The 20,504-nt window shown below is 41.3% G+C and overlaps 1 protein-coding gene across 8 annotated transcripts in view; it reads left to right on the forward strand.

Moving 5' to 3' along the window:
* The window catches only part of TBCD (tubulin folding cofactor D), a 254,477-nt gene that overhangs the window by 7,555 nt on the left and 226,418 nt on the right, over positions 1-20,504 (forward strand). For 2 of the 8 annotated variants that reach the window (XR_005227614.2, XM_007072585.3), the window contains exons 1-7: positions 1,416-1,572; positions 2,277-2,495; positions 13,229-13,279; positions 13,502-13,599; positions 14,889-14,990; positions 18,617-18,763; positions 19,553-19,608. Coding sequence is in view for 7 of the 8 variants with exons in the window: in XM_007072585.3 (XP_007072647.3) it covers positions 2,303-2,495; positions 13,229-13,279; positions 13,502-13,599; positions 14,889-14,990; positions 18,617-18,763; positions 19,553-19,608 (647 nt within the window). In the remaining variant the exon portion in view is untranslated. Of the gene's footprint in view, positions 1-1,393; positions 1,666-1,858; positions 2,004-2,276; positions 2,496-13,228; positions 13,280-13,501; positions 13,600-14,888; positions 14,991-18,616; positions 18,764-19,552; positions 19,609-20,504 lie in introns of those variants that run through there. The other 6 variants (XM_043528663.1, XM_043528659.1, XM_043528664.1 and 3 more) reach the window with 5 other exon arrangements.

Raw genomic sequence — 20,504 nt, forward strand, 5'->3', positions numbered from 1 at the left:
AAACGGTTCATTTTATTTCCAGAACTGAATATGATTTGGCTCAGGATTGGGCATTGTCTTATTCTGTGCTAAAATATATAATGCATGTTTCTGTATGGACTAAACATCTATGTAGATAACACACAACTGCTCATGAAATAGGATCATAAATGGAGCGATCTGATTGTCTGCTAGCCATTCTGCTTACAACCTATGCAGAGTGACTTCTGAGACAAATTCTGTGCAGCTCTTACTGGCATGAGCAGGGTTCTGCATTTGCTGAGCTGGACAAAGCTGCTATCTTGGGACCACAGACATCCTAGTGTGAATTTTGGATAGTCTAATAATGCATAGCAAACAGGTCACATGCATCCAGAGCAAATCCAAGGCTTGATAGGGAAGTTCTACAAGTAGGTTGTCTACCAGCTGACTACTAGGCTGGCAGACACCACACTCTTTTAATTGGAGTGTAACAGTATTAGTTATAACTGATTAGCTCAATCACCTCATATAGCATGTGTACCCGTTTCCAAAGGCTGTCAAAGAAGGGTTCTGACTGATGGGTCTGCTTTCTAACACCTGGCATAACTGCTAAACTAGAGGCGGATGTCCCCCAGAGCTAGGGGCCAGGAACACCTGAATTTTAATGCCTGCTTTGACAATTTCAGAGTTGCAGCTGTATTAGTCTGTATCCGCAAAAAGAAAAGGAGTACTTGTGGCACCTTAGAGACGAACAAATTTATTTGAGCATAAGCTTTGGTGAGCTACAGCTCACTTCATCAGATGCATCCAATGAAGTGAGCTGAGCTTATGCTCAAATAAATTTGTTCGTCTCTAAGGTGCTACAAGTACTCCTTTTCTTTTTGCTTTGACAAAGTGATATGGCAAGTGATATGGGCCAACATTTTCATAAGGGTCAGTGAGTGTTGGTGCCTCAGTTGTGGAGCACCCAGCTTTGAAATACGTAGGTCCTGATTTTCTGAGGTGCTCAGCGCTGGCCGCTCCCACTGACTTCAAATGGAGTTGGGGATGCGTGGTGTTTCTGAGAACAGGGCCCAAGGCATCTCAAACCGGGCATCTAGAACTATCAAATGCTGGATGAAGGGGCCTGACCTTGCATGGGCGGAGGGGGGAGAACACCTGCCTGGCACACAGAGCCAGTGTGAGGATTACATAGCTAAGGGGGGACAGTGGAGTGGCTGCTAGCTCCCCCAAAGTCACCAACGTTTCAGGCTCTGGAACTGTGATACAAAGGAAAGTTCACAGCGTGAGGAGACATCTAATGCCTCCCCACACTGCTTTTGTCTGGCAAGCCCCAGTTGGTTTGAGACAGGCTGTTCCCACAACTCCACCCCCTCCATGCTTGTGAGTGGAGCTCATGGAGCTGGGTCTCTGCAAGGCCCGCCTACTCCCCGCCCTCTCAGCTGCCGCAGCACGGAGAGGAGTGGCCGCGTTCAGGAACTGAGCCGTGGCTGCGTTCTTCTGTTCCGCGCGGCTCCCCGTAGCCGGGAGGCAGGTCGGCCAGGGCTGAGCACGGGACAGGAGGGCTCTGTCCGCTGAGAGGCCCCCGGTAGCGGAGCAGCGGTTGCCAGGGTAACGCGGCAGCTCCTGGGCCCCTGGCTCTGGACTGCCCCAGCCAATGGGGACGGGAAGCCCCGCCCGTGGCTCCGGGGGCAGCAGCTCCGCGTATGGAGGGCGTGAGGGGTCCCCGGGGAATGGGGTAGCGGGAGATGGAGCTCCCGCTCCGGTAGTGATTCCCAGCCCTGGGGGGCGAGCCGTGGGAGTTCGGGACACGGCGGGATGGGGTAGGGCAGCGGAGCAGCCGCATCCCGCGTGTTGGGGCTGCGGGGGCAGGAGGAGCCCACGAGAGAGTGACCTGCAGCGTGGGCGTGGCTCCTGGTGTAAGATGGAGCGGGAGTCAGCTAGGGGAAGAACGGCCCCCGGGGAGGACGGCGGCTCTTTCAAACCTCCTTCCCCAGCTGTGGGATGCTGGTCTCGGGGTGCTGCCACACCCCTGGCTTGAAGTACATTCCGTTATATCCAGTGTTTACAATTTGGTTCAGTGGTTCTCTGCACCAGATTGTTCCAGCACCCCTGAGTGGTGGCTCTTCTTTCAGTCCCACGCACCCCTTGGCATGGGATGTTGGGTCTCAGGGGATGTTGACTCCTCTTTCAGTCCTGCCCACTCCCCCCTGTGGGATGTTGGGTCTGACGTGGTGGCAGCCCCTCTTTTATCTCACCCTGCCTGATGTGAGTTTAATTAAATTGTAAATGATTGTTTGCTCTTATGTTACCAGGGAAGAATTGGCTGCTCTCTTTGGAAATGGCTTTGAGTGAGATGAACGGGGATGGCTCTGAACAAGAGGAAGGTGGATGCCAGGAGCCAGATGTCATTGCCAGGGGAAATATATTGGAGAGTTTCGCAGAGAGTCAGGAAATCAGAGGGTTAATTAACAGCCTGAAAGGAATATATGGGGACCTGGGAACACGAGAGGTGACAATTGAAAAATTCATAGGTAAGTTTTCTTGGTTTGAAGATGTACAACCTATAGGGAGTATATTTTCATGTTGGTTGAAATAACCTCATAGGACAGTGTAAACAAATGTTTTTACACCAATTCTTGCTCTTACAATTATTCAGAGGAAGATTAGTTTTATTATTTATTCACTTTACCTTCCAGATAGATGTACCAAGCTTATTAGTCATGATAATGGGAGTCAGTGCTCTCTTGGCTGTCTGAACAGTCATATAGCACAAGATCCTCTCAGTGTATCAAGGAAAGCATTCCAGAATGAACAAGCAGATATATATTTTTAGATATATATTTTTAATAATTGACTTTAATGGTGAATTATCTATCCTTGGATTTGGTCCTAGTCCCACTGAAGTCAACGCAAGCAGGAAGGGGACCTTTTTAGTTAGTTCCTCTCCTTGTAATACTGCTGTTTGATTATTGGTTTCATGAAATGAAGCGTTGCCATCTAGCTGTTAAAGCACAGGTCTTGGAGTTGGAAGATATGAGTTCTGATCCCAGTTTAGCCACTTGTCTGACTGAGTTGTATCATGATTGGATTATTCTTGTTTCCAAGTACTGACAGCATGCTTGTGACTGTACAAGACAATTGACAACCTGTGCTATGAAAAGCTTAGTCTACGAGGGGCGTAGAAAGTAGATAGTGTGAGGCCCTGAGGAAGGAGTTGGTTAGATAACTTTCCTCAAACTTTAAATTCTGTTCATTTGTTTTGGGGTCTGATTCCTAACAAAAGTAGGTCTCTTGGAGGGATTTGAGGAAAGGGTTGCCCTGGTATCAGGGGTGTGGGAGGGAATTCAGTGCATAGAGGATATAAAGATGGATAAAACGATGAGCAAGGAATAGAACATCAGGGTGGAAAGAACATGGAAGTAAGAGTTCATCGTTGTGTTAAGCAGAAGGAAAAATATGCTTTAGAAAAGAGCCTTTAGAAATATCATATTGCCTCTATATAAATCCATGGTACTCCCAAATCTTGAATACTGCGTGCAGATGTGATCACGCCATCTCAAAAAAGATATATTGGAGTTGGAAAAGGTTTAGAAAAGGGGAACAAAAATGATTAGGGATATGGAATGGCTTCCATATGAGGAGAGATTAATAAGACTGGAACTTTTCAGCTTGGAAAAGAGATGACTAAGGGAGGATATGATTGAGGTCTATAAAGTCATGAAAGATGTGGAGAAAGTAAATAAGAGTTGCTGATCATTTGCAACTTCCATTGAAGTTAACAGGAATTGTAGGTGCTCAGCAATTCTGAAAATAAGAACTGTGTCTCAAATTGGACACCCCAGAATTAGTGGATGCTTTCTGAAAACTTGGGCCTTAGGTCTTCTGTGTGTATTTCCCTGTGTGTAAAATATGACTAATATTTAAGTATGTCACAAGGTATTGTGAAAATTAAATCACTGTTATATGTGAGATGGTTTGAGATCCTTGTATAGAAGGTCATGTAGGTGTATACAGTATATTAGGCAGCTACTGTGATGAAATTAAGAGAAGTATCACAGAGAAGTGACAGTTACTAAAGGTGATACCTGCAGTAAAGATACGTGAGGGAGATATCAATTGGTTGGGCCAGATTGTCATGACACACATTCAGCTCTGTACAAATATTGAAATAGTGAAGAAGTGACTTATTTTCTCCAGCAATTATTTAGATAATGTCAAGAAAACATTATATTTTTGGCTTTTTAAAATATTATTCCAGAGGTTATATGTTGTCAGGGCCGTCCTTAGGATTTATGGGGTCCTATGCAGTATTATTAAACTGGTGCCCCCATGCCCGATGGCAGCCCAGGCTCACAGCGTGAGGGGGTGCGGGGAGGGATGAAGCAGCAAAGGATAGCAAGATGCCCGTCCCGCCTCACGGTGGCGGTGAGTCACAGTTCCCCACAGAGACCCCCGTACCCTCTCCGTCACGCAGAATGGACATGCAGAAGATACCTAATTAAAAGCACTAAACTTGGGAATAAAAAATCAGTCACAGGTTTTTTGATATGCCCTGAAGTTTGTCAGTTTTATTTGCAAAAACTTTGTAGTAAGGGTGAGTCAGCTGTCTTGCTGAATACAACATTAAATATTATGGAATACATGATGCAGCTCTTCTCTGTTTTACATTTTCTGAATCAGTATTTCTAAGCTGATTTTATATTTTAAATGTACTCTTAAGTCTTTATAAAGTAATCATTCCAGATTTCTACATATTTAACTCACTGAAACAAAGACGTTATTTTAAATCAGTCACAGAAGTTTAGTGTGTTCATAACAATGTTCATTGCTTTTAGAAAAAGGGAGCACTAAATTAGTTTGTGTGATCTCCATAACAATAGACATGTTTATGAAATTTCACCAACTTTAAAAAATGTTTCCAAAGATTTTAGGCATAACAAAGGATTTTATATCTTACTAAGGTACTGATTTTGCTGGAGGGTTCTCTTAAAACTAGTTCATCAGATAGTCAGAAGTAAAGAAAGGGAAACTCTTTGTCCAGCTATCTGGAAGGAAAGGGGTGTTTTCCCTTTAAGAAGAAAAGGAGTACCTGTGGCATCTTAGAGACTAACCAATTTATTTGAGCATAAGCTTTCGAGAGCTACAGCTCACTTCATCGGGTGCATACTGTGGAAACTGCAGAAGACATTATATACACAGAGACCATGAAGGGCTCTCTTCAGTGGGGGGTGGAGGGAGAGGGGGTGAAGGGAGAAAGGGATGGACAGGAAGACTTTAGAAGCAAGTTTTTTTTTTTTTTTTTTTTTTTTTTTTTTAACTATAGTAATTAAACTGTGTATTTTAGATAAGGGTGGTCTTTTGAAGGATTTATTTAAAAAACGATATGTCTGAAGATTCAAGCATTTAAGGCTGAAGATGATTGTGCATCTAAAAATCTATGCAAGGATTTTTTAGATATGTGATTTTATAATCTTCACCAACTCACTAATGAAATATTTTTAAAGCAAATTTTAAACTAAGGTCCTGTAGACTAACAGGTTCTGAGTAAATGTTACAGTAATGCCCAACTGTTTTTGTCAGAAACTGACAGTGTATATACCTGGGGTTTGGCAAGTGCCTGGTAAATGGCTTCATTACCCTTTGAGTGGCTCTTTAACAGTTTCAATGTTGTGCTAATAGGTCTGGCAGGCTGGAAGGCTTTTTCACTTTTAACTTCTAGATCCCCTCCGGAGGAAGACTCACCAAGCTGCAGCAGCCAGCTGTGGGAGCCTGCAGGAAGGGTCAGAACAGGGATAGGAAAGCCGAGAGGGTGGACACTAAGACCCAGTGATACCCCAAATTTTCAGGTGCCCTATGCAGCTGCGTATGTTGCATATGCCTGAGGGCCCTATATGTTGTTTTGACATAATTACTATTGAACATAAGGTTTCAGAGTAGCAGCCGTGTTAGTCTGTATTCGCAAAAAGAAAAGGAGTACTTGTGGCACCTTAGAGACTAACCAATTTATTTGAGCATAAGCTTTCGTGAACTACAGTTCACTTCATCGGATGCATTCAGTGGAAAATACAGTGGGGAGATTTATATACACAGAGAACATGAAACAATCGGTGTTATCATATACACTGTAAGGAGAGTGATCACTTAAGATGAGCTAATACCAGCGGGGGGGGGGGGAGAACCTTTTGTAGTGATAATCAAGGTGGGCCATTTCCAGCAGGTGACAAGAACATCTGAGGAACAGTGGTGGGGGGGAATAAACATGGGGAAATAGTTTTACTTTGTGTAATGACCCATCCACTCCTAGTCTCTATTCAAGCCTAAGTTAATTGTATCCAGTTTGCAAATTAATTCCAATTCAGCAGTCTCTCGTTGGAGTCTGTTTTTGAAGTCTTTTTGTTGTAATATTGCGACTTTTAGGTCTGTAATCGAGTGACCAGAGAGATTGAAGTGTTCTCCGACTGGTTTATGAATGTTATAATTCTTGACATCTGATTTTGTGTCCATTTATTCTTTTACTTAGAGACTGTCCAGTTTGACCAATGTACATGGCAGAGGGGCATTGCTGGCACATAATGGCATATATCACATTGGTAGATGTGCAGGTGAACGAGCCTCTGATAGTGTGGCTGATGTGATTAGGCCCTATGATGGTGTCCCCTGAATAGATATGTGGACACAGTTGGCAACGGGCTTTGTTGCAAGGATAGGTTCCTGGGTTAGTGGTTCTGTTGTGTGGTGTGTGGTTGCTGGTGAGTATTTGCTTCAGGTTGGGGTGCTGTCTGTAAGCAAGGACTGGCCTGTCTCCCAAGATCTGTGGGAGTGATGGGTCGTCCTTCAGGATAGGTTGTAGATCCTTGATGATGTGCTGGAGAGGTTTTAGTTGGGGGCTGAAGGTGATGGCTAGTGGCGTTCTGTTATTTTCTTCGTTGGGCCTGTCCTGTAGTAGGTGACTTCTGGGTACTCTTCTGGCTCTGTCAATCTGTTTCTTCACTTCAGCAGGTGGGTATTGTAGTTGTTAAGAATGCTTGATAGAGATCTTGTAGGTGTTTGTCTCTGTCTGAGGGGTTGGAGCAAATGCGGTTGTATCGTAGAGCTTGGCTGTAGACAGTGGATCGTGTGGTGTGGTCAGGGTGAAAGCTGGAGGCATGTAGGTAGGAATAGCAGTCAGTAGGTTTCTGGTATAGGCTGGTGTTTATATGACGGTCGCTTATTAGCACCGTAGTGTCTGGTTTGAAGGTATACGTTGTCCCCAAATGTGAAATAGTTATGGGTGAGGACAAAGTCACAAAGTTCAGCCACCAGGTTTGCTGTGACATTATTGGGGATACTGTTCCTGACGGCTTGTAGTCCATCTTTGTGTGGAATGTTGGTGTAGATGGCTTCTACATCCATAGTGGCCAGGATGGTGTTTTCAGGAAGATTACCGATGGATTGTAGTTTCCTCAGGAAGTCAGTGGTGTCTCGAAGATAGCTGGGAGTGCTGGTAATGTAGGGCCTGAGGAGGGAGTCTACATAGCCAGACAATCCTGCTGTCAGGGTGCCAGTGCCTGAGACGATGGAGCATCCAGGATTTCCAGGTTTATGGATCTTGGGTAACAGATAGAATACCCCAGGTCGGGGTTCCAGGGGTGTGTCTGTGCGGATTTGTTCTTGTGCTTTTTCAGGGAGATTCTTGAGCAAATGGTGTAGTTTCTTTTGGTAACCCTCCCTGGGATCAGAGGGTAATGGCTTGTAGAAAGTGGTGTTGGAGAGCTGCCTAGCAGCCTCTTGTTCATATTCCGACCTATTTATGATGACGACAGCACCTCCTTTGTCAGCCTTTTTGATTATGATGTCAGAGTTGTTTCTGAGGCAGTGGATGGCATTGTGTTCTGCGTGGCTGAGGTTATGGGGCAAGTGATGCTGCTTTTCCACAATTTCAGGCCGTGCACGTCGGTGGAAGCATTCTATGTAGAAGTCCAGTCTGTTGTCCTTGAGTCCAGTCTGTTGTTTCGACCTTCAGGAGTAGTCCACCCAGAATCCTTCTTTTTGTAGCGTTGGTAGGAAGGTCTCTGTGGATTAGTATGTTGTTCAGAGGTGTGTTGGAAATATTCCTTGAGTCAGAGACGTCGAAAATAGGATTCTAGGTCACTGGAGTCTGGATTTGAAGTCAATCTCTCTGGTCACGCGATTACAGACATGAAAGTTGCGATATTACAACAGAAAAACTTCAAATCCAGACTCCAGCGAGAGACTGCTGAATTGGAATTCATTTGTAAATTGGATACATTAACTTAGGCTTGAATAGAGACTGGGAGTGGCTAAGTCATTATGCAAGGTAACCTATTTCCCCTTGTTTTCCTAACCCCCCCCCCCCCCCCAAGACGTTCTTGTTAAACCCTGGATTTGTGCTGGAAATGGCCCACCTTGATTATCATACACATTGTACGGAGAGTGATCACTTTAGATAAGCTATTACCAACAGGAGAGTGGGTTTTTTTTGGGAGGGTGTGTGTGTGTGGTGGGGGAGAAAACCTGGATTTGTGCTGGAAATGGCCCACCTTGATTATCATACGCATTGTAAGGAGAGTGATCGCTTTACATAAGGTATTACCAGCAGGAGAGTGGGGTGGGGGGAGAGAGAACTTTTTGTAGTGATAAACACCCATTTTTTCATGATTTGTGTGTATAAAAACAAACATCTTCTGTATTTTCCACAGTATGCATCCGATGAAGTGAGCTGTAGCTCACGAAAGCTTATGTTCAAATAAATTGGTTAGTCTCTAAAGTGCCACAAGTACTACTCCTTTTCTTTTATTGAAATATTACTTAGCTGTGTATTTCAAGAGTTTACAAAAAGTCTACCATGCGTGTTTAATTTGTGATATTCAAAGACTGATAACTATATCAAACTAAAGCCAGTTTTTCATCCATTAAAAGGGATAAAGTAACACTAAACTTTAGAAAGGGAGACTTCAGTAAAATGCAGACTAGTCAAAAAGGCCCTGAAGTTAAAAGTAAAAGAAGTAAAATCTTTGAGATGACATGGATGCTACTTAAAAAAACAAAACAAAACCAAGAAGAGCCTCAGAAGGTATGCATACTGCTGAACAAAACAGGAACCAGGCAGGCAAGTAGTAAATCAGTGTGGCTAAATGGCAAGGTCTGAGAAGCTATTCAAGCCAAACAAATCCTTTAAAACTTGGAAATCTGATCCAGGTGAAGCCCACAAGTAGGAACATACAGTACAGCATGCGGTATATGAAGGAAATTAAAGGACCAAAATGGATTTTGAAGAGCCAATAGCTAAAGCTGTAAAAAAACCCAGAAGATTCCCGAAGTATTTCAGAAGCAGGAAGCCTGCAAAAGAATCGGTGGGTCTACTTGATAAAATTCAGCACTGACAAATAAAAGGTAATGCACTTTGGAAGGAATTACTAGAACAACTCATGGATGCTTGCTGGGTTCTAAATTAACTGTAGCTGCTCAGGAAAAAGACTTGGTCATCATTGTGTACAGCACACTGAAAATCTCTCTTCAGTGTCCTTTGGCAGTCAGAAAACATACCACAAGAACAAGTGGTTGTCCTGTGAATCTGAAAGGTAACACATGTAAGACTGATAAAAGGAAATATCTTTTTTACACAATGCATAACCTGTGGAACTTCCTGTCAAAAGGTATCGCTGAATCCAAGAATTCAGCAGGTTTAAAAAACTGATTAGACACCTTGTGTGTAAAATGAGAATTTTCTGCAGTTACATTAGGTAGGAAGAACATTATGCGGGATCTAAACCTTCGTGCTTCGGGGCATAAACCAACCAATAACTGCCTAATGATAGGAAGAAACTTAATCTGTGGGCAGAATATTCCATAATTGTCCATTATAGGGCTTTTTGACACTGTCCTCAACAGCAGGGGCTCTCAACCTTTCCAGACTACTGTACCCCTTTCAGGAATCTGGTTTGTCTTGCATACCCGCAAGTTTCACCTCACTTAAAAAGTACTTGCTTACAAAATCAGGCATAAAAATACAAAAGTGTCATAGCATACTATTGCTGAAAAATTGCTTATTTCCTCATTTTTACCATAACTATAAAATAAATTAATTGAAGTATTAATTTTGTACTTAAATTTCAGTGTATAGTATATTGAGCAGTATAAACAAGTCATTGTCTGTATGATGTTTTAGTTTGTACTGACTTCACTAGTGGTTTTTATGTAGCCTGTAGTCAGACTAGGCAAATATCTAGATTAGTTGATGTAGCCCCTGGAAGACCTCTTTGTACACCCAGAAGTACGTGTGCCCCTGGTTGAGAACCACTGCTCTAAAGTATCTGGTATTGGGCATTGTCAGAAGCGGGGTACTGGACTGCATGGGCTACTAGTCTAATCTGGTGTGGGAATTCCTATGAAGATCTATCCAGTGGTACCAGTTTAATTTGTTGAACACTAAAGTGTGAAATTATAGCATGGAAAAAAACTATTTTTCCAGTTCACTCTTTCTAACATTATGATTTTAGGGCTTGTTTCAAGTTGCTGGATAGCATCATGGGCATGCAATTTGTCAGGGTACTGAGACTATGTACACGCTACCACTGTCTATAGTATAACTTATGTTGCTCATGGGTGTGAATAAGTCGTGTCTCCCCCCACCCCTCCAAGCGATGCAAGTTACGCTGACCTAAGTGCTGGTGTGGACTGTGCTATGTCGGCAGGAGAGCTTCTCCCATTGACATAGCGACTGCTGCTCATGGAGGCTGGAGTAATTAAGTTGACGGGAGATCTCAAGCTACCTTTGACTTCAATAGGATATTGGCCTTTGTAAGAACTGCAGAATTGTGATTGTTGCTAATAGATAAGCATTGTGTTATCATATCACTGGAGTTATAGGTGTGAAAATAACAATATTAGTGGATTGGTTTAAGTTGGTTCCACAGTGCCATCTAGTGGTATTTTTAGTACAATGTTGTTAAACTTGCATTGCATCTAGGTCCTAACAATTGGTATGGTGAAGAGAGGAGAAAACACAAGGGGAGGAGCAAATGAATAAAGAGCAGAATGGTTTGCAGAAAAAAGGAGGGGTTAGAAGGATGTTATTTTGGTTTTAAAGGACAAAAGAGTACATTTTTCCTAAGAGAGATAGAAGAATAACCCTATGGGGTGAGAAGGAAACAGCCAAAAGAAGAAACGATATGTTAGAGTGTAGTGAGGGGGGAAAAACAACATCATTTAGGCCAGTGCTACTCAAAGTGGTGGTCTGCAGACCGGTGCCGGTCTGAGTCATCGGCTGCCGGTCTGCGCTCACATTGGGGGAAAAAGAAATTGCTGGTCCCACATATCAGATAGCTTGAGCAGCACTGATTTAGGCTATAACTTGATTTCCCTGGCAGCCATGTCCTATAGCAATATGTATATGTTACACATCTCCGTCTCAGCATGGTTCATTATTGCTGAGATGATCCAGTGTTGCTTGGACTTGCTTTTCTGGGACTTTCTGTTGTTTAATTGATTTTCTTGTCATTTTGGGCCAAGACCATTACTACTACTTCTTGATTTTTTTGGTCCTTTGTTGATAGGACATTTTCCTACTTGAGCAAATTTCTAAAATGACGCAGGTTATTGTTGATGCAACACTTTTTTGCTGCATGATCTTTTCTGAAATCTAATTCTTATTGCTCTAAATTCTTTAGATTGGCTTTGACTTTAAATTAAAGGTGCTTTATTTGTAGAGGTTGTGACGGGTTGCATTCCTGGCATTACAAATACTAAAGTGCATAGTACAGGTTGTTTGGAGTCAGAATTTCCCTGGATAAAAAATACATTGCTGTGACCATGATATAGCAGGTGACGTGGAAATCTCTTGCAGGTGTACAGTATTTTACTGTAGAAAGGAGTTCTTTAGAGGTTTTTTACACTGGCTTCAGTTTGTAGCTGTTCAGGCAGGGCATGAGAAATCCACTTGCCAACAGTGAGTAGGAAACTTCCCTGGCAAGTCGGGGTAGGGGCTTTACCTACCTGTAAAAAAGTTACACTTTTGTTTTATCAAAAAAAAAAATGCTAGCCCTTATACTGGTGAAGAATACCTTCCAAATGTGAAACAATGCAGTATTGTCTTCTGAAGTCTGCCGTCAGGCAGGCAGCTTGAAATAGTAGAGATGTGAACTGCACAAAGCCCACATCCTGGCTTGAACACATAGCCAGAGTAGCTGAGCTGTATGCTGAAGGGTTTCTCCAGCCTGGAGAGAAGAAATGATGGAGCTGCTCCATGGCTGCTTTCCTGTGTCCACTTCCCCAACACTGGAGTAGCCTCTCGTATGTGATCCATTGGTTGCTGTTGGATCTGCATGATAGTGGCTCCAGCAGCCTTTTTCCTACCCTGCTTGGACTCTAGAAGTCTGTGTATGAGGATTTTCAGCTGGAATCAGCAGCTGTTGATGGTGAAGGACCGAGTAGAATGCAATAGCCTTGAAGATAAGTGGGAAAAGGAGTATGTCAAGGGGACAAGCAATGGGAGGGGTGAAAGGGGAATAAGTCTGAGCTATTGGGGTGCAGGATAGGGCTGGTCTACTTGCAGCAGCTACAGTCCACACTCAGTATAATGGTGTCCTTCATTTGCAGTGGTCTATTAGAAATATATGGCTGACTGCTTGATCTTGGGAATGGAGAACTATAGTGAGATCAGCAAGTTGAGGACAGCCCCACACGGGGGGGGGAGGTATAATAGTGACCTCACTCACATCTCTTCATCTCTATGCTTATAGGTTTTTCCTTTAGCAATGTGGAAGAGGCCTAGAGGGAACTGCATGGGTCTGTGGGTGTCTTTACTACGAACCTCATACTACATTAATGGACAGGATGCATGATACTGGTAACCTCTCTGAGAATTTTGTACTCTTTGGTACTCTGATATGCAGTAGAGGGCAGTGTCAGCATTTAGCCATTAAGGTGGAAACACTTTAGTATAAAGTTTTGTAGCAGGGAGTATATTTAAATAAAATTAACACTTTCTGCACTCTAAAGATATGTCTACACTACAAGCTAAGGATATGACTCCCAGCTCACATACACATAGTAGCACAGGCAGGCGCTGAGTACGTATCCCAGGGGTTCAGCCTGGTTTGTGCTCTGCACAACTAAGCTGTGCCTCCACTATCCATGCTATTGCGGCTACATTGGTATTTATATCGGTGTTTTCGTGAGGTGGACATCACACCCCTACCTCATAGTGTAGATTTAGCCTAATTAAGGACATCTCACTTGAATAATTTAAATCTCTTTTTTTCAGTTATAATGGACAAGTACCAGGAACAACCTCACTTGTTGGATTCACACCTAGGTAGGAACATCATCTCTATGTTTTTTTGTGAATATTTTTTGACACAAGCTGCTAAACTGAAATGATCCATGTTTGCCTTGTAAGCCTGCTGTGGCTGGTGTTAAACAGTGTGCAAAGTACTGTTATACACCCACTGCCTAACTTTTCGTGATTAGAAACATGTAAGCTAATTCGAATGCTTCCTGTGTTTTGTTTTCTCCCCCACCCTTCCTTCTTCTCTAGAGTGGATGATGCATTTATTGCTGGATGTGGTGCGGGATAACAAGTCTCCTTCTCCACTAGTACATCTGGCTTTTAAATTTCTTTACATCATTACAAAGGTATAAATGAGTTTTTTTTAATAATGTAGAAACTTTCATCAACTTATTTGTTGGTTAAGAATTACTTACTTTCTTAGAATATTTGGAGGGACTTTATATTTCAAAATATTGCAATTGAGTTTTGAATGAAAAATAACACAATGTAGTTTTGACTTACACTGTTGTATTTTAGAACATGTTAAAATAGATTTTAAAAGATCGTAAAAGGTATTCACCCATATATATATATATATATTTGCTCATGCTTTTTGCTGCATTCCCCTCCTCTTCTTTCTCTGCATATGTTTCTCTGCTTCTTGGGGCCCTTCTCTCACAGACATTCTAGTCACATTGGTGGCTCTGATCCCAGCATGTGAACTTTGTTTCCTCTCTTCCTCCTCTTACATAGCTGTGGTCCCTAGTGCAGGGAAGTAAGTAGACTCTTCCTTCCCATTTCCTGCTGCTTTGCCTGTTTTTACAGGCCCTTCTTTGCACTGATGACGCTGGACAACTGTAGAAGCAGTTGGAAACAACAAGTTGGTACCATGTGACCTATCACCTCTCAGTGTTGAACCATTGCAGTACAAGATCTTAAAATCAGAGAAGACAAAATATAAAACCTTTGTGCAGCAAAAGTGTTAGTTGCTCATGAGGCTCAAAGTAGTAATTCATATGATTTTCCCACTAGTAGGGTTGCATACTAAGTTAATGCTGAAGTAGTCGGGGCCAAATCCTGGTCATTTGGAGTTCACCTTTGACTTCAGTGGGGCTAGAATTTGGAGACTCTAGAATGGTGTCCATTTTGTATGGTAGTGGCATGTCTCTCCATTACTTGAATTTAAGAGCGACCTTGAGACACCCACTCAGTGGATGGTGTCATGTAGGTAGTGTTCTGACTGCTCATCTCTTTGGTTTGCTTGCTGTCTTATTAGCAGAGGGGCGGTAATGGTATGGCCATAGTTCTGGTTGGGAGGGGTGGGGTGGAGAAGAAATTTTGCCATAAAAGTCGAGCAAAAGAAGGGATGATGGAAAAATGTCGTGGATCTCACAATTACATGGTTTTGTTAAATTCTGCCACTGACTAAGTTACTTGGTGATAAATCAAAAGACAAGATATCCCAACTTGTCACCCAGTAACAGCTTTAGTTAGTAGAGTTTGTGATATGTAGTATTTTAAGATATTACCAGTTTATTTGAAAGTTAATTCATATCACTACTGTACCTACTGAACATCATATGTAAGATGCTTCCAAAAGTCGTCTTTGTATTATTTTCCTTGGACATGTTTTATTAAGTTGTTTCTTTGGTAGGTACGAGGGTATAAAATTTTCCTCCGACTGTTTCCTCATGAAGTAGCTGATCTACAGCCTGTCTTGGATATGTTTGCAGATCAGAATCCTAAGGACTATGAGGTGAGATTCCCCCCACCCCCCCTTTTGTTTGTTTTAAAAGAAAAAAAGCCAAAGAAGGTATTGTGCAGAAATGAAAATGGAGCAACCTAGCTTGATGCAATTATTCTTTCTCAAACTGGATATAAAAGTATATATTTATATGTCACTATGTATCATGAAACACTTAGAAATGTCAAACTGGATAGCTAGATTTAACATTCTGAAGTATCCTTTTCAGAGGAAAAATGTGGTCTTACTAAAAGATGCTCTGTTGGATTTTTCCATTTTTATTTTTGGGAGTAGGGAGGTGTGTAGGGAGTTTTGAGTGTTAGTAAAATTGGTGTAAACACCAACAAAAGAAGATGCAAGGGCTAAAATAAACTATAATGGACAAGGGTTAAACTAAATTTAAAGGGAAAATAGGAAAGGGTTAAATACTGAAAAAAAATTAAGTAGGGGGCAGAGAGAAAATAGGGAAGGGATTAAGGAACAATTAAAAAAAAATTTCTATCCCGGATAAAGGGGGTTTATAGTTATAGTTTGTTACATCGAAATGATGGAAAATTGTGAAAATAAAATCACAGAAGACAGGATAGTTCAGTCCTGTCAGATTGTAAGCTCTTAATTCCTGTCCAGACAACTCGGCATCAACTGAGTATGTTTTAAGCCCTGTGCAGATACAAAATGTATATCCGCGGATATAAAGTGGATATCCACAGAGCTGCAGGGCTCTACCTGGAACTGCAGCGGCGAAAGCAGCAGCATGTCGGAGGCCGCTGCTGCTTGTAGGAGCCAGTGTCTCGGGCAGGCAGCTCTTCCGGTGTGGCTGTACTGCCCCCAACCCCACCCCTGTAGTGGGCACCAGGCTCACCGGCAGCTGTCCCTGTTTGCATGTGTGTGCAAGTGGCTTGCATGCTCTTGGACAGGAGATGCAGACTTCTCTGTGGAAAGGACTCTTGTCCGGGAGTGTGTGAGCCCCCCCGGCAGAAAACAAATGATATTTTGGGGACATTGAGGAAAATCATAATGTATCTGGGCGAAACAGATCAGTTACATTTTTTGACTATTGAGTGCCCAGTCCTGGAAAAAACCCAAAACGTTAAACTATTTATTTGCTGGCATCTTTTGTCTTGTCACAGAGGAGTAAATCCAGGAGACTGAGTTCTGAAACTGTGTTATGAAAAGGCAAAAAATGATTTTGCCGTGTAGCCAGCTGATGCTATGTTTGAGATTGCTGAGAATGTTCTAGGCAGGAGAGTCTGTTTGCTTATTTTTTTTTTCTTTCTGTCCAACAAAATGACATGGTATGAACTGTAGTTCTTGAATTCCTGTCAAAGGTGGTGATTGAGTTCAGATTTGTGCTGTTTGACCTATAAATGAGGAAAACTATACAAATGTCTTATTGAGATTGAATTTTTTTAAAAAATACTTCCTTTATACTGCTCAAGCAACAAGGCTCATCAGTATGAAACAGTGAATTGGATTGCATTGGTGCTCAAAATTTATATGAGCGAGTTGCTAATTATTAATACCATTTATTGTTCCTGCCTGTGCTATAATATGGTATGCCATTGTTGTTGTTGACCAACACACACATGGTAAAACGGTCAAACATAGATGTGGGATTTTTATTATATCAATGTTTTGTTTAAAATACAAGAAAATATTTTCTCTCAAAATTGGCAATTTCTACTAAATTATTCAAAGATACTTCTTAACACTTTAATCTGTGAATAAGTATCTTTCCAGATCATAGAAATACGTATATAAAGGATGAATTTGGTTGCACAGTAAAACCTTGATTTCTCAAGTAATTATATTGGGGAAGCAGAGACATGAGAAGTTATGAAAAGGTTGCAGATGTTTTCTCTTCTTGTTACTCATTTTCAGTTATGTAGGAATTGCCGTTCTGTGTTTAAAGAGACATACCAATTTAAACCACACTCTTGTCTGAAAATGTTTTGTCTACTGTTCTTACAAGTAACATCTAAAAATACTGTAAGAGATTAAAGTAGAACACATTTCTCTTCAGTTTTGTGGCACATGACAATGTCTACATTAAATTTCATTTTTACTCCTGTTTAATCAGTTCCCCTACTGTTTGTGTTGATCTTTCACACAACAAGAATAGAGAGAGATGATTTTTTAAAAAGACCCAAACAAACAGGAAAATGGCGATAGCTAATTCATGTGATTTTTACAGGGACACTCAAGACAGGTGTGGTACCTGACACTACTTTTAAACTAATTTTTACAAATTTGCTAGATTTCAACTTGATAACAGCTGTGACAGGGATCCCAGAGGGGCCACCCTGAGATTGCTTAATCAGGGCAAACTGCAAAGAATGGGGCAGATGATCCCGAAAACTGGTGGTTATTCTAATACTTAGATTCACCAAACCAGCAACAAAACAGCTTCTACAATACCTTACTAGTTACTGAGAAGCTAGAAATACAGTTCCGTTAAAGCAATCCAGTCTTGGCTCCCACCCAGACAGCCAAGTCAAATATGAGGATTACTGACAATCTTATTCATCATATGAAAAGTTCTGTCAGTCCCAAAGGATCAGATACTTTACCCACCACGTTAATGAATATTTCAGATCTTACCCAAATACACGCTTACAGCCAATTCGTATTAATGAAACTACAATTAAAAAAGAAAAGAGAGCGTATAGGTTAAAAGATCATTATACATACAGACATGAATAAAATTCTTAGGTCAGTTTCATTCTGAGGTCAAAGCTTAGGTGAGCTTTAGAGTTGCGAAGAGTTCTTTCAGAATTAGTCCCATAGGTTGTAGTCCAGTATCAGGGTGATCCAGACTGGAGCCGGAGACCTCAGTCTTGTGACTGAAACTTCCCTTGATAATGCTTAAGCAGATTTGAGATAACAGGATCAGGGCCCTAGAGTTTGTTTTATAGTTCTCTGGCAGCCTCTTGATAGCCGGTATTCCTTGGGTGAAGCATTGTGGCTTTGAAGTAAGACTTCCTATTTCCTCTTCACTGGTAATTAGCTGCATTGATTAGCATACGACAACTGCCCGTCTCCAGCCATTTACAGGTAGTTTACTACAGACTTCAAAGAGAAATAAAGACAATGATAATGTTACACCCAAACTTCATCAAAATGTTAATATTCCCTTTTGATTTTTTAATCAATAGAACATAGTGACAGACAGAAACTGTCTGGTTACGTTGTCAACATCTAACAATATGTATGTAAACACACACAAAATTATAATCATTATCTACTAATATGACAGGTTTCAGAGTAGCAGCCGTGTTAGTCTGTATTCGCAAAAAGAAAAGGAGTACTTGTGGCACCTTAGAGACTAAATAAATTGGTTAGTCTCTAAGGTGCCACAAGTATTCCTTTTCTATCTACTAATATGTCTCTAAAGGTTGAATTTGGGTCATTTTATCCTGTTAGTTGCTTAACCCCTTCTGGCTCAGTGTCACAGTAGCTCTTAGAATTGGGGTGCTGCCACACTCCTCTCTCCTTCGGTATTCTAGGGCATCTCACGTCTGAATGGCTTTCCCTGTATACTTAGGTTGCACGCTCCTGAGAGCATGGGTTGTGTCTTTGCTCCAACAGCGTACTTGGAGCAAACAAATGAAGTTTGTTTTATTATATTTTTTTCCTAGACATGGGAGACTCGCTACATGCTCTTGTTGTGGCTCTCCATGACGTGTCTGATACCTTTTGATTTGGCTCGTCTTGATGGAAATATCCTTTCTGAAGAAGGACACCCTCGAATGCCAATAATGGATCGCATACTCAAAGTAGCAAAAGTAAGTGCTGCTTGGTTTTGTACACAAAGATGTCACTGTATTTTATTATATATGATACATTTTGACCTCTTAATTTTGAGGCCTCATTTTGCTTATGTAATACGAAAGGGTTTAGCCCACAGTTGCAAATCCTGCATACAGTTTTTTCCATTCTTTAATGTAAGAAGGAAATTAAGTTTTTCATTCTTCTAAACTGGTAGACAATTTAATTTTAAGACTATGTAGTATAAATGCATATTTTGTTAGATTAGTTGATTTCAGAAGTAAATGGCTAGTGTTTTCATGCTATAAACCCAGGTTAGTCAATTTACAGTCCCAAGGGAAATGAGTTTATGACTAGAGCAAACAATGATATATGAAATAGACGTGAAAAAGTGCTCAACAGGCTGCAGCCAGCTTGATTGAAAAGTAGCATCTGTGTAGATAAACTTTCACACAAAGTTTAACCTGATGTAAATTGAAATGGTTAAGTTACAAATCCCTTCAGGATGGTTTTATAATAGCATCAAAAAATGAATAGCTGATGTTATTGACATTAGTCTGTATTGCTTTAATGCAACAGTACAGAAAAGATGATCCCACTTTCAAAGACATTGACATGGAAACTTTGATTTCTGGCATGTGGCTTGCTAAATGGAAAGTTGTTTAAACTTCTTTCTTTCATTGGCTCAGTCTAATGTTCATAAGAGTAAACATTAAGAAATACGTATTTTCAAACCTGTTGTGTAGTTTTATTACTAACTCTGTCTCTGCAAACTCTTTGACAATTAATTTTCTTTTTACCTTCAGTCTTACCTGGTTGTCAGTGATAAGGCTCGAGATGCAGCTGCTGTACTGGTTTCCAGGTGAGTCTTGTGCTGATCTTGGCAAAATGGAAAGTGTTTTAATTTCTTAGCTTGAAAAGATTTCTATTGGCAGTACTGGGTGGACTTACAGTATTGGTAGTAGTACATGGAATACTTGTATGAATGTAGCCACAATATATGGTGACGAAAAGTCATTGCCATAAGGCAGCTGTTTGGCCTATCTGAAATAAGCATATTCCTTTCTGTTTGAGAGGAGAGGTGTCTATCACAGTTGATGCTTTTAGCAGTCTTCATCAGTACTGCCAACAAAATGAAATTTGAATTACATTCTCTTGCCTGTAAGGAGTGGTCTTTAGTATAGGATTCGGAAAGGGTGGAAAATCATTCCCTACGGCTGCTGGTTACATAGTATATTATGTGGATTATGAGACGATTTCTCTCTTCTGTTCTTTTAATCTGGCACCTTCTTGGAACACTAAATTCATGCAGATGGACTAGTAACATTAAATTTTGTTCTGTGTAACAGTACTTTTCTCATCTTTCTTCTCCCCTCCCCCAAAAAGTAGTGCTGCTGTTTTCTTTGTTTTTTTTTTTTTTTTTACTGTCAAAGAAGCCTTAAGGTGAATTAGACATAGGATGTTGGAACATCCTAACCACTTATCCTACATAACACGTGTTCAAGCACCAAATAAGCCGGCCTGTAAGGAAGGTACGATAATTCTCTGTCACAGAGCTATAAGATCGAAAGTTTGTCTCTCTCATCAACAGAAGTTGGTCCAATAAAAGATATTACCTCACCTACCTTGTCTTTCTAATAGGCCAGTGGATGTATATTGGCTACTGACAGTAGCCTGTCATGTTTTCTTGTTCTAGTCCAGGGATTGGCAACCTTTCAGTGAAGAAGAGCCATTTTTTTGTTTTTGTCTTTGACCAAA

Source organism: Chelonia mydas, chromosome 14 (assembly GCF_015237465.2).
Source record: "Chelonia mydas isolate rCheMyd1 chromosome 14, rCheMyd1.pri.v2, whole genome shotgun sequence".
NCBI classification, from domain to species: Eukaryota; Metazoa; Chordata; order Testudines; family Cheloniidae; genus Chelonia; species Chelonia mydas.